The sequence below is a fragment of the Uranotaenia lowii genome, chromosome 1 (assembly GCF_029784155.1).
Source record: "Uranotaenia lowii strain MFRU-FL chromosome 1, ASM2978415v1, whole genome shotgun sequence".
Classification (NCBI taxonomy): Eukaryota; Metazoa; Arthropoda; class Insecta; order Diptera; family Culicidae; genus Uranotaenia; species Uranotaenia lowii.
In genome coordinates, this window is record NC_073691.1 from 55,735,481 (window position 1) to 55,749,384 (window position 13,904).

General features: G+C 45.4%; 1 protein-coding gene across 1 annotated transcript in view; it reads right to left on the minus strand.

Moving 5' to 3' along the window:
- Positions 1–447: 447 nt before the first annotated feature.
- Positions 448–13,904, minus strand: part of LOC129739923 (uncharacterized) — a 72,426-nt gene continuing 58,969 nt past the window's right edge. Inside the window, exons 2-3 of the mRNA XM_055731475.1 lie at positions 11,670–12,725; positions 448–739 (exon numbers count right to left, since the gene is read on the minus strand). Of these exons, the coding sequence (XP_055587450.1) occupies positions 502–739; positions 11,670–12,205 (774 nt within the window). The 5' untranslated portion in view covers positions 12,206–12,725 and the 3' untranslated portion in view covers positions 448–501. The remainder of the gene's footprint in view (positions 740–11,669; positions 12,726–13,904) is intronic.

A 13,904-nucleotide genomic window follows, 5' to 3' on the forward strand; every position in this document is an offset into this window, starting at 1 on the left:
CTATCAAAGTACTAAAGATTTGAACAAAAGCCTATTCTTGGGTCTACTATTAGAACATACAAAATCATTTATCAAACTCAGAATAAATATAAGCATATACACTTGAAAGTAAAATCAAGTATTATTTAATCAGATTTACGACAAATTGATAAAATCTGTTAACTCCGCGACAAAGATTCCGTGTCAAAGTTTTGTCGAAAAATCTTTAAAATTGCAGATTTTTCTTGAGTATAGGGCATTGGTTCTTTCTAGGTTTATTCCAAGAAATTATTTCTACGAGTGGCTCCAGAGATATTTATATTCATGATACTGTTTTTTGCACTATAAAGGATCTCATTATGAATAATTCATTCCAAACTCCATTTAGTATCAAAACGGGCAAATTTTATTTACAAAATTGATAATTTTTCATTCGGCCCAAATTCTTAATTTTTATTACCCTCAATTTCGTGCTGAAACATCTAAATGTTTCCCATTTTATCATACCAAATCCTCAATGCGTTACCTACCTGTACTATTGACGGCGCTCTGCTTAAATCTTTCGCCAGCCGGCAGCAAATACATGGGGCCCGCAATCTGAACTCCATGATTCAAAATCGTACTCAGCACCCCCACCAGCAGGATAATCCAACCCCAATCACCCTCCGGATAGTAATGGCGCCACAGGGTGGACACTTTCAGGGCCGCTTGCCCGGAAATACACCGGTGCCCATCGCACGGCAACTCCGCACTGGAAACCCTGAAAATGAAACAGTTGAAAAACAGGAAAGTTAGTCGAACAATTGTTAAGAAAAAAAATGTATTTTAAACATAGGTTTAAGAACATTTAAACTACAAATCAATCTGCTCAACACAATTCAATCTCGTCTGCTAATTGAGATGTACCTAATCCAATTAGTGTAGCACCTTTTATTTTCCAATTACGTTCCGTTTTTCGCTGCAAGGAGGAAAAAAAGTTCGAATTGGATTCACCCGGCTTCAAATGGCATTGCACTTCAAAGTATCAAAACATCAACAGGATGACACACTTGGCACAGACTAATCCAATCAACGATGGAACGAAACAGAAAACCTAGGATAACCACCGAGTGAAAGTGAAAGAACGAAACGAAAACGTAAAACTTCAATTTCCAAAGGTGCGATACAATCTTAAGTATGCTTTGCTCTTAGCAGTCCAATTTCGACGGGTAAATATTTTTTGTTTTAGTTAGTTTTCGCCCTAGGAGTGATAGATGAACCAGGTCATCGAAACCGCCAGCCACCAAAACCAAAAACCGAAACTGAAAAGATGATTCAACTTTGCAGCCAGGGAATGGGTTAGCGGCCCTGACCTAACCTGGATGGTCGAACGACCAAAAACGAGGTGAATCCTGACCAGGACACTGGAATGAGGAGCTCAATTTGTGGCTACAAAAGTGATGGATGTGCCAGTAACTCGGCTAAGTGGGTTCTAGTTATCTGCTTCTATCTGCTCTGCATGCTTGTTAAAAACGTGCCTGCACGTGTTGTGGCAACGTTATTTTTTTGCTCTGAGTGCTCAATTCGAACCGAGCTGAGCTGAGTTCGTTGATCTGGATGGTCTAGGATTGCAAAATTAAACGAGAAGGAGTACAGATTTTTGTGTATAGGATATTAAATGAAAATTTTTGAATTTACTTCCAAAATGAGTACAGCCGAAATCAATATTACGACATTCATTTGTCACGTTGATCTTTGTGGGAATAATTTTTGAAGAACCTGGGAAATAACTAATCAATAAACGAAATACGAAAATTGGTTCTGTTTTTGACGGTCGCCATGGTGCGAGAAGTGTTTTGGGAATTTTTTTTACGCAGGATGTTTCTCTTTTCGTACATCTTGACACACGTGACTGATTTGAAAAGAAATATTAAATTATAATGTCCGCTCTTTTCTGATGAAAAAGAAGAGGGTTGCACATCATGCTTCAGTCTGTATTTTATCTAGCAATATTGAACATTGCTATTATAAATAGTTTTCAGTATTTGAAATATAATTTTTATCTTATTACCATGCTCAAAATCGGTAAACAAATTAACATGGAAGAAAGACGGTGCCAAAAATAAGTCGTTTTGAAAAGTCTTACCGACAACAAACGTCAAAGACGTCTATAGCGGTGAATAGGTGCACTATACTTTTTTCTTCTCTTACATTGGTTTTTTTTCTTTCTCTTTACTTTTTCGGAATCAGCCAAGAAGAAAAGGCATTTTTATGAAGAGAACGACAATTTCAGAATTTCTTTTCTAGAAGAGATTTTTGGTGATTTTCTACAAGTACCGGAATTCGGCTGCAGGACCACGCAATTGACTTAAGAGACTGGCAACGGAACGAAGCGCGAGCAATATATATACATCGCTCTAAGAGCAAACACACAAGAAAGACTGTAGTAGGCCTTGTGGTGGCCGGGAAAACGTTACGTAAATGGTCCCGCGTCGATTCTCCATAGCACAGGACCGTGGTAAAAGACCTCCACTATTGACGATCCGGAGCCAGCGTCTTCACATGGTCCCAGTCTCTTCGACAGTCCGGATTTCGACAGCTAGGAGTTTCTGGGCCTGCCTCTTCTTCGATGCCCATCTGAATTCCAGTTAAGCGCCCCTCTGCAAATTTCGTTTCATCTCTTTGCAGCGTGTGCCCAATCCATCTCCACTTACGTTACTGAAACTCGATTTCTAGGGCCCTTTAATGACACCGGGGATGTAGTTCCTCATTTGAGATCCAGTTGCTAGGCCACAAGGCGCTGGCGAAATTCCGCAGGCAGCGATTTACAAATACTTGCAGTTGCACACCCAAACAGCAATACGGATTGGACGCTTGAGTTGAATATTCGGATTTTAGTAAGAGTAGAGTGATCTGGAGTGAGCGCCAGATGTTTCGGAGACTCGCAAACGCAAATCGTGCTTTTCTGATCCGAGTTTCGATGCCTTTCTTGGTACTACCATCAGGCTTTATCTGGCTACCAAGATACTGGAAGCACTCCACTTCCTCAACCTGTTGTTCAGCTACCACGAAATACGAAGGATTTTCTGTGTTGATTTTCATCGACTTGGTCTTTCCGACATTGACTTTGAGACTTGCTGCCTTGGAGCTTTCGGTGAGGTCGTCGAGTTTGCTCTGCATGACTTGCTGTCTTTGGGCGAGCAAAACAATATCGTCAGTCAGGTCAAGGTCGTCAATGTTGTCCACAGGAGGGAACTCCCAGATAGTGGATTGTACATTTAATTCCTGATCACACGCTTCACATCAAGTGGGACCATACTGCGTGTCTCCATTACCTCGCTGGCTGGTCATGTACTGTATATGCCGATTATGAAAACGGCTTTCCACCAGCATACAGAGTATATCGGCATCGTTATCGGTGTTTTTTGAAACTCACCGTTTGGTTCGGATCCTTCCGCAAGTAAACGTTTTCCGGGCAACTGAAGATTCTGCTGCTTCGTCGTTGAAACCAGAATTTTTTTTCTTTATTCCCACTTGTTCCATGCAATTTGTAATTGCGAACTATAGAATTGGTGATTACGGATTACAGCTGATGATTGTAAACACAGTACCAATGTTTACATCATCACACGATAAAGCGAAAGTACTCAAGTTAGGTTCGTGGTAACGCAGCAATGTTGCCAGATATTCTAAGTGGTTAGCACAGAATATCACACAGAATTAATAATTGAAGATATCACTTCAGTATAGCAAGGATAACGGCTATCGCTCATGTTATAAGTCTGGAACATTGGAAAACGAGTTAGTGAGAGGGGTTCTCTCAAGTTTTTCATACTTGTGGTTAGCAAGCACTCCAGCAGCCAGTGCAGAAAGGGGTCAGCCACCAGCTGGAGGACCACCGCAGAGGGCCATCCAGCTGATGGAAGACCGACAGAGCAGAGACCAGCCAGCGAGATATCACAGGCCAGCCAGGAGGTTCCACTAGAGGTCGAGTCTGTTCCTGGACCTAGAGGGTTTCTCTCGATGCCGTAACGAGCCGAGCTGCAGTTAGCAAGCGTGAGCTCACGTCCGACGGCCGGGACAAGTCTCAGGATCAGTAACCGGGCTTCGCAGAGTTGGACAGGTCCAGCTGCAACAACACCCCGGATTAATTGGGTGGTGCTAATAGCCAAGAGGGTTACTCCATTGTCGAAGCATTCCACGGCAATCCTCGGTTTGGTCTACAGACAATCGATCCAGTCGAGATCTCATCCATTACGATGAGATAGAGTAGCGGTGTAAGATACGTCCTTGTCTCACTCCAGCAGTTACCGGGACTGGATCAGACAAGACACGCTTCCGGTCTCATCAGTGGCTATTCACCGTGCTGGCCTGGTATTTACTTAATGCTTAACCGCATCTCTGATATTCGGCCTCGAAAAAAATGCAAACAACTGATCAAATCGATGCACGGTAGCTCAGTGACAACCTCAGCTTGCTGACGATTCGAAGTTGTTCTTCCTCCTCAAAAGTGGCTTCGTCAGCCCCGTGTTAAGTAGCTTCTCCTGTGTTCGCTGACTGCGTCTCTGGGCCGGTTCGGAATTAACGGAATCTTGATCGTCATCATCATCATCATCTTGCGCCATACGCTGACTGCCACCGGAATCGATGAATCATTGATTCCGGTGGCTGATAACCTCAACACGCAAATGAACGGAGTTTCTTGCATGTTGCTTTCTGGAAACCCCAGAAAAGCAACCTCTTGTAGCTAATACCTGTCCATAAAGCCTCAGAAATCAACGAGCGGTTGGAACCGATGAAGACTAACCTTCGCCCAAACAACCTTCTTCGATGCACCTGGAACAGCTTCGAACCGTAGAATACCAGCTTGACCAGCTGGACCAAATCCTTTCGACTTGTTGAAGTTTTTTTGCTTCACTCCCGGCAGTAAGGGAAGAAACACAAATCACTAAATAACGCCACAAAACAAAACCAAAACAAATTTGTTGCTTATTATCTCTCTTTAATCATTTCTCAATTCTGCTTATTTTTTTCAGACCGCATACTCTTTCGTTCTCCTTCTTCTTCTTCTTCTCCCACACATCATCATTCTCTTTTTCTTCTTCCATTCCGATTCTACTCGTCTCCTTCTTCAGATTTATCAGGCCTTATTCTTGATCATCAGTTTTCCGCCTTTGTTCTTCTTCCACTGATGCTGCTGCTTATTTCCTATTTGCCTGCTTCTTATCCTCTTCTTACTTTTCTACAGCTTCTTCTTTTTCTACTTCACTACTTTTTCTTACAAGCGCTAGTAATCACTTGTTCTTAATCTTACATTTCAGTTTTACTTTGCAGCGACCAATGATGTCATCAGATGACCGAAGCGGGTTTGGGCACCGCTGACAGCAATCCATCAACCAGTCTATAACTCCCAGAAGAAGCACGGCTCCAGTTCCCAAAGAGGGTTGACTCCAGCTCCAGCCAGCGGCGATTCCATGCACCCTCGGCTTTCAGCTCCCAATAAAAGCCCTTCAATAAATAAACCAGTCAATAATGGGTACCAGTCTGTAATCTTCGTTTCTCTTCACTCAGTCCATCCGTACTCACTCAATTTGGGGATCTGAGAAATGTTCGTTGCAGCCAATAGTGATCGGAAGTTTTTTCTTCCGATGTCCGCTCTCTATAAAAGGGGCCTTCAGTTCGGTTGTCTACCATCAAACATCCAATCAGATTCACCCGAAGAATCGATCGAAACTTCCTTGTCGTGTTCCGTCTAGTTGCCGATCTCAGATCCTTCCGCATCCCAGACTTCCAGAGTTCTGCACGGAAGCCTTGAACGGTACTGCTGATGGAGAGCATTTTTGTTTTTATTTTCCCGCTCGTGGAATTTTGTTTCGTTCCTCCCGTTACGGACTTCTGCGCGCCTCGTTAAGCTGGAATCAGCGGGATCAGCAGCAAACTCGCGGGGATTATGCCAAACGAGATGGTGACTTGGTGACTTGTTGATTTCGGTTAGCTTGACGTTTTCACATTTGCTTCACACTGATTTTGTTTGTTGTTGTTGTTGTTGGGTTTTACTTTTGTTGGATTGAGTGTCAAAAGCCTAGTCCACTCTAGGCAACATGAACTGCGATTTTTGTTGTGAGACGAACTGTGTTGTATGTTGTTGTTGTTGTTGTTGGAAATCTGAGACGGTTTCTCCTGAAGAAAATGGGAGACGCTGAAAGCGTCTCGAGACGAACCGCCTCCTAGCGTGGACTAGGATAAAGTCATATCGCCAGAGGCAATGTTTATGTTTGTTTTCCATGACGATTGAGATGATGATACACAGATACACGCAGAGAATATTTTAGCAACAAATACTTAAAATCAACTCAAATGCTTCAGGCTTCATGGCTTTTCGTTCCGCTGCATCAACGCTTCAAGCGCTTCAAAAAACCTGAGAGCAAAGGTCAGCAGCATGAGTCCAATTTGGCTCTGATGCGTTGCTGCAGTTGCTAGCAACTAACCGTTGCCCACGACATCTCCTCCAAAGCCATAGTAAAATCGTACTGTAGGCTTAGATGAGCTCACACGTACTGATTGCAGCGTAGTTCTACATCACGAGAGTAACCCCTTCGACAAGCAGCATTTTCCAACCTTCAACCCGGACTAATCCGCATTCGTACCTGACTAATCCCTGTTGTACATACTGAGAGTCTTATTTCCGGGCGTCAGAAATGAAACCACGCTGCTAACCTAAGGTTGCCAGAATTTTTTTCACTACCATCCGGGCCTAGCAATTCCGGGCATTCTTTCAAAAAAACCTGGCAAAATCCGGGCATGGATTTCAATTTTTCAAATCCAAAAACCAGGCAAAAACCGGGCAAAATTTAGGTGTTATTATATATAAAAGCAAAGAAAAATGCAAAAAAAATCGAAATTCATATTTTATTAATGTAATTGCAGACTTCCAACAACTTTTTGGAACACTTTAATATTTAAAGGTTTATAAAAGTAAATCAGCGAAATTATTTGATACAACCGTTGAAAATTTCCATACCGATAATCGGTTTTGCTGAAACGTACTCAAAAACTTTGATTTTTTTTGGTTTCTTTGTGAAAATTGTGAAAAAAACCGGGCAATATCCGGACTTTTTTCACGATATCCGGGCAACCGGGCCGGACCGGACTTTCTCGAAATTTTGCATCAAATATCCGGGCAAACCCGGATAAAACCGGGCAATCTGGCAAGCTTATGCTAACCGCAGCGCGGCTAGTATTAGCATCGAGATTAAACCTCTCGGATCCCGACTTTCCGGTATTGAACTTCAGAGCACCTTCTGGCTGACCAAGAGCACCTCGTAGCATCTGCGCTGGTGGTTCTCTGCACTTAGATCTGCCCTTAAATGCTGACCACAGCTCACAACCAAATCACGAGAGTAACCCAATTAATCTGGGGTGTTGCTGCATTTGGCCCTGTCCACCTCTGCGCAGCTCGGTTGCTGATCCTGAGACTCTGCGGCATCGAGAGTAACTCTCTCGGTCCACGAACCTCCCCGGAAACGACCTCTGGCGGAACTTCCTGGTTGGCCTGGGTCATCTCGCTGGCTAGCCCTCTGCGATAGCCCTCTAGCTAGTGGCTGACCAGACCAGACCAGACCATCTGCACTGGCTACTGGAGCACTTACTTACCGCAAGTCTTATAAACTTTAGAGTACCCCTCTCACTATTTAGCTCATTTTCCAATTTTCCAGACGCATCTGAGCCCATTACATGTTGAAAATGAAGTATTCAACGCAGGTTTCAGTGGTGGAATAGGGTTATCGTTTATTCACTTTCTTTGTCATGTCCTTAAATAACATTGCTAAACTGAAGTGATATCCTCAATTATTAATGTTCTCAATTATGTGTAATATTCTGGGCGAACCACTCCGAATATCTGACAACACTGCATTACCACGAACCTAAATTGAGAACTTTCGCTTTATCGTGTGATGATGTAAACATTGGTATTGTGCTTACAATCATCAGCTGTCATCAATAATCTCCAATTCTATTGTTCGCAATTGAAAATTGCATGGAACAAGTGGGAACCAAAACAATCAATATTCTGGTTTCAACGACGAAGTAGCAGAATCTTCTGTTGCCCGGAAAACGTTTTCTTGTCGGAGGATCCGAACCAAACAGTGAATTTCAAAGAACACCGATAACGATGCCGATATACTCTGTATGCTGGTGGAAAGCTGTTTTCATAATCGGCATCTACAGTACATGACCAGCCAGCGAGGAAATGGAGACACACAGTAAGGTACCACTTGATGTGAAGCATGTGATAAAAAATCTAGTACTTGGGGCTAGTGAACGGTAGACAATGTGCAACTCGAGACCCCATACACCCAACCTTCGGGTAGTGATCATATCACCTCTTGTCTGCAACTCCGATTCTCTACCTCCCCGTGGTGCTAGCTGGGGTGCGAGCAACCTTAGCGGAGATCGGGTACCCAACCCCGGTGGATGCTTTGGTCGCATGCAGACTGAGTCAGGGGGCTTCGTACGCGTCTGTTCTCCATGTCAGGGGCGGCGTGCGGAGTGCAACAACGTCCTGGTGGTGTTCGGGACCCAAAACAGCAACATCACGACGGTCCTCCTGCGAGATAGTGGGATTGGCTGCGGGTCTTGCGAGCCTGTGACTACAAAAAACATAAGCAACGAACAACGAACAACAAATTTCAAATGGAAATCGGCAAAGACCCACGCGACGAAAAGGGACTAGCGATTGGAAACTTGGAACATGGAACTGCCGATCTCTAAATTTTGTGGGCAGTACCCACCCACGTGCTCTCCAACGAATTGAAGAGCCGCAAATTCAACATCGTAGCGCTTCAGGAGGTATGCTGGAAGGGCTCCACGGTACGAACGTACCCAGATGGTCGTGCCATCTACCAGAGCTGCGGCAACACACACGAGCTTGGAACAGCTTTTATGGTGATGGGAAAGATGCAAAAGCGCGTGATCGGGTGGTGGCCGATCAACTCACGAATGTGCCGGTTGAGAATCAAGGGCCGGTTCTTCAACATCAGCATCATCAACGTGCACAGCCCTCACCTCGGAAGTACCGGTGACGACAAAGACGAATTTTACGCGCAGCTGGAGCGTGAATACGACCGTTGCCCAAAACATGATATCAAAATCGTCATCGGGGGTTTCAATGCTCAGGTCGGCCAGGAGGAGGAATTCAAACCGACAATTGGAAGGTTCAGTGCGCACCAGCTGACCAACGAAAACGGCCTCAGACTTATCGACTTCGCCGCCTCCAAACGAATGGCCGTACGTAGTACCTTTTTCCAGCACCGCCTCCCACACAAGTACACCTGGAGATCACCGTACCAAACTCAATCACAGATCGACCACGTTTTGATCGACAGCCGGCACTTCTCGGACATCATCGACGTCAGATCCTGTCGAAGCGCCAACATCGAGTCGGACCATTATCTGGTGATGGTGAAGATGCGCCCAAAACTCTCCGTAGTGAACAACACGCGAAACCGGCGCCCGCCTCGGTTAAATATCGCGCGACTGAAGCAACCTGAGGTCGCGGCAGACTACGCGCAATCGGTCGAAGCAGCGCTGCCGGCAGAGGGCGAGCTTGACGAAGCCCCTCTCGAGGACTGTTGGGATACCATCAAAACAGCCATCAACAGTGCTGCGGAGAACGTCATCGGTTATGTGGAGCGAACTCGACGGAACGACTGGTTCGACGAGGAGTGTAGGAGGGTGATGGACGAAGAGAATGCCGCGCGGGCGGCAGTGGTGCAAAGAGGCACCCGTCGAAATGTGGAAAATCACCGACAGCGGAAGAGGCAGCGAGTCTGAATTTTCCGGGAGAAAAAGCGCCGCCTGGAGGAGGAGGAGCTCGAGGAGTTGGAGCAGCTGCATCGTTCCCAAGAAACACAAAAGTTCTATCAGAAAATCAACGCATCCCGCAAAGGCTTCGTGCCGCAAGCCGAAATGTGCCGGGATAAGAACGGGGGTATCCTGACGGACAATCGCGAGGTGATCAAAAGGTGTAAGCAGCACTTCGATGAACACCTGAACGGCGCACATGCAGGAGATCAAGACGGTGGGGGAAGGTACATCGCCGGCGTAGCCAACGACGAAGAGGAGCCACTCCCAACGATGAGTGAAGTTAAGGAAGCCATTCGCCAGCTGAATAGAAACAAGTCGGCTGGGAAGGATGGCATCGCAGCTGAACTCATCAAAATGGGCCCGGACAAGTTGGCCGATTGCCTACACCGGTTGATAGTACGGATCTGGGACATAGAACAGCTACCGGAGGAGTGGAAGGAGGGGGTAATATGCCCCATCTACAAGAAGGGCGACAAATTGGACTGTGAGAACTACCGAGCGATCCCTGTCCTCAATGCCGCCTACAAAGTGTTGTCCCGAATCCTACTCCGCCGCCTAACGCCGCAAGCAAACAGATTAGTGGGAAGTCATCAGGCCGGCTTCATGGAGGGACGGTCAACGACGGACCAGATATTCACATTACGGCAAATCTTCCAAAAATGCCGTGAACACCAAGTCCCTACGCACCATCTATTCATCGACTTCAAAGCCGCATACGACACGATCGACCGTAACGAGCTATGGAAAATCATGGACGAGAACGGCTTTTCCGGGAAGCTGATTAGACTGATCAAGGCGACGATGGATGGAACGCAGTGCTGTGTGCGGATTTCGGGTAAATTGTCGAGTTCATTCGAATCGCGCAGGGGGCTTCGACAAGGTGATGGTCTATCCTGCATGATGTTCAACGTGGCGCTAGAAGGTGTTATTCGACGAGCGGTGGGCGAAATGCGGGGCACGATTTTCAACAGATCCAGTCAACTTATCTGCTTTGCCGATGACATTGATATAGTTGGCAGATCATTTGCGGCGGTGGAAGACATCTACCGCAAACTGAAACGCGAAGCAGGAAGGATTGGGTTGATGATTAATACGTCCAAGACGAAGTACATGCTGGCCTGCGGATCCGAGACCGACCGAACCCGCTTGTCCAGTAGTAACAAGGTCACGATCGACGGCGACGAGCTGGAGATAGTCGAAGACTTTGTCTATCTCGGCTCACTGGTGACCGCAGACAATGACACCAGCCGTGAGATCCGGAGGAGAATTATCAGCGGAAGTCGTGCCTACTATGGACTACACAAGCAACTGCGGTCGAGAATACTTAGCCCTCGCACGAAGTGTAACCTGTATACGACGCTCATTAGACCGGTTGTTCTCTACGGGCACGAGACATGGATATTGCTCGAGGAGGACCTGCGTACACTCGGAGTATTTGAGCGACGAGTGTTAAGAACCATCTTTGGCGGCGTACAGGAGAACGGAGTGTGGAGGCGAAGGATGAACCACGAGCTCGCGCGACTCTACGGCGAACCCAGTATCCAGAAGGTGGTAAAAGCTGGCCGGATACACTACGGGACATGTTGCGCGAATGCCGGACGACTGTCCTGCAAAACAGGTGTTCGCTACGAATCCGGTAGGAACAAGACGAGCGGGGGCGCAACGAGCAAGGTGGTTAGACCAAGTGGAGCGTAATCTGGCGAACGTGGGGTGATCGAGAAATTGGAGAACGGTTGCCATGGACCGAGTGAATTTTAGGAATTATGTTTGTCAAGTTATGTCGTGAGACGGACTAAATGTATAAATGTAAATAAAAAAATAAATAAAAAAAACTAGTTACTCACCCCACACCACTGCTCCCACCGGGTTTCCTGCCCAGAGACCCGGGCACCCTCTCCGCATAGATGTAATCCCAGTTGTCGATCTTCAGCGATTCAGAACGAACATTTTTCCGATAGCTCGGGAAACGATGATCACTCGATTCACTTCCGGTATTGAGGTCCCGCTCTTCAACCCGTTCCACTTTTCTTCTACCCCCACCACTACTGGCACCACACTTCCGGCATTGATAACGCCGATGATTCTGCTGCAACCGACTCTTGCCCACCAAACCAAATTGACCCACGTTGGCCACATCCGGCAGATGCAGCCTCGAATCGACGACATCATCGATGTTCTGGATCACGAACTGCGGCGGGTGTCCTCCCATAATTTCGGCAGAAATGTTTGGATTCGATTCCACCAGATTAGTGGGCCCTGTGATGCAAGCCGGTTCCACGATGGAGCTGTAGGTGCGACCCCGAGAATCAACACGCAGCTGGACCACTGCCATCCTGGTCAGAATCGATGGCCATGTTTTGCTATACTTGAGCAGGGACATTCCCGCGAACCTCGTCAGATCCCAGCTGCTGGCCAGGTTAAAAAGATCTGGGAGGAAAATGGGGGGACGGGACCAAGCCAATGAATTTCAAACTTTAACATTTAACCACTAGACACAGCGGCCGCCCACAACACAACACAACTCGGAATGGGTTGTCATAATTTTTATGGAACCACTTGATACCCAGGACGATGATGTTGGCACGGGTTCGCTCGTGTGGAAACATCACTGGCTTCCAGCTTCCAGCTTATATTGCCGCCCCGGAGGATTTTACGGGACCAGACATCGTTAAATGATGACACTTTTATTCTCGATTACTGGCAGTTTTTAGAAACAGTTGCATACTTTACACCCACTTCTTGGTGGCTGGTTGGCGTTTTGGAAAAGTTTCGCTCAAAGTGCTAGCCAAGAATTATGTCCGCTGCTGCTGTTGGTGGCCGAATGAGAAGGCGTCTGTTCCTTAAAAAGTCGTTGCCACCATTTTCACCGGCGATGGTTCCAGGCAATGGAAACTAATTTTCTGCCGGGAGAGAGAAATAAAAGAAAGCAAAGCAGAATGTTAATGTTAGTAGTTTATACCTATAACTTGTCAAAAGTAGGGTTGGATGAATTTGATGACTTTTTAATATTATTTTTTTTTATTTTTAATTTGATTGATCTCTTTGCTTGAGCATTTGATTATAAATTGTATCACATTCAATCGAACAATTCATCCCAAAATGAAAGTCAAAGAAAAGTCCTTAAGGATGCATCCCCATTACGAAATTGTCCCTCTTTTTTAAGGTCACACTTTTGCTGACCGGCTGACTGACCTATTTGAGTTTTCAAAGAAAAACAATCTCTATTTGGCCTAGCTCAATCGCATTCTGCTTCAGCCAGCCAGTGCAGGATCTATTTATCTAGTCTTGGATTTCATGAGCCCAGGCCAGGAAATAAAAGTTGGTAAATGTCCGACCTCATCGTTGTCTTGCTGTAGGGTGCCAAAAGTGATGACTTCACTGAATGGTCCATTGGCTTTGTGCAGCATCAGTTGGTTGGCTCCTCATCTCCTGATTTGTCTTGTACTGGCGACAAACACAAAAAATAGTGCACTTTCATTGCGAGTTTGCTGCACTCTGCAGCCCTACTGCCAGCTCGTGACAGACATCCTGGCCTTCACTGAAATGGCAGAAAATCTTGCTCATATTGGCTCATTACATTTTAACATGAGATGGGGAAATTTCGTTAATTTACAAGAAAATCAATGCTGTCCAAGTATTCAAAAATTTTGAAAAACCACATCAAAGTCAGTCAATAAGGCTAAAATATTTTATAAGTTTTTCACAAAGAGCAAAAACCATCAGCGTTTTTATACTTGGCGTAAAAATCTTCAAATGTTGAACGTTTAACCAAATGGTGACTTTGAAATAGTTACAGAAAAAAACTGCATTAAAAGTATTCCGTGTCTCTCGAACAACAACAAAGTGTCTTCAGAATATTTGGTCCTTGGTCCTCCTTTATAACTTTTTTTTTTTTTTGTAAATTCTTTATTTGAAACGGCTCATACCTTTAGGCTTTAAGGAGCCAAACTCGTTTTGTTTGATAACAATTGTGTGCTTATATCTAGTTCACTTTTAAAGAAAAAAGAAGATAGATAGGGAAATATGAAAATAAGAAGAAATTATAGACGAAGATCAATAGCTTTTAGGAAAAGATATAT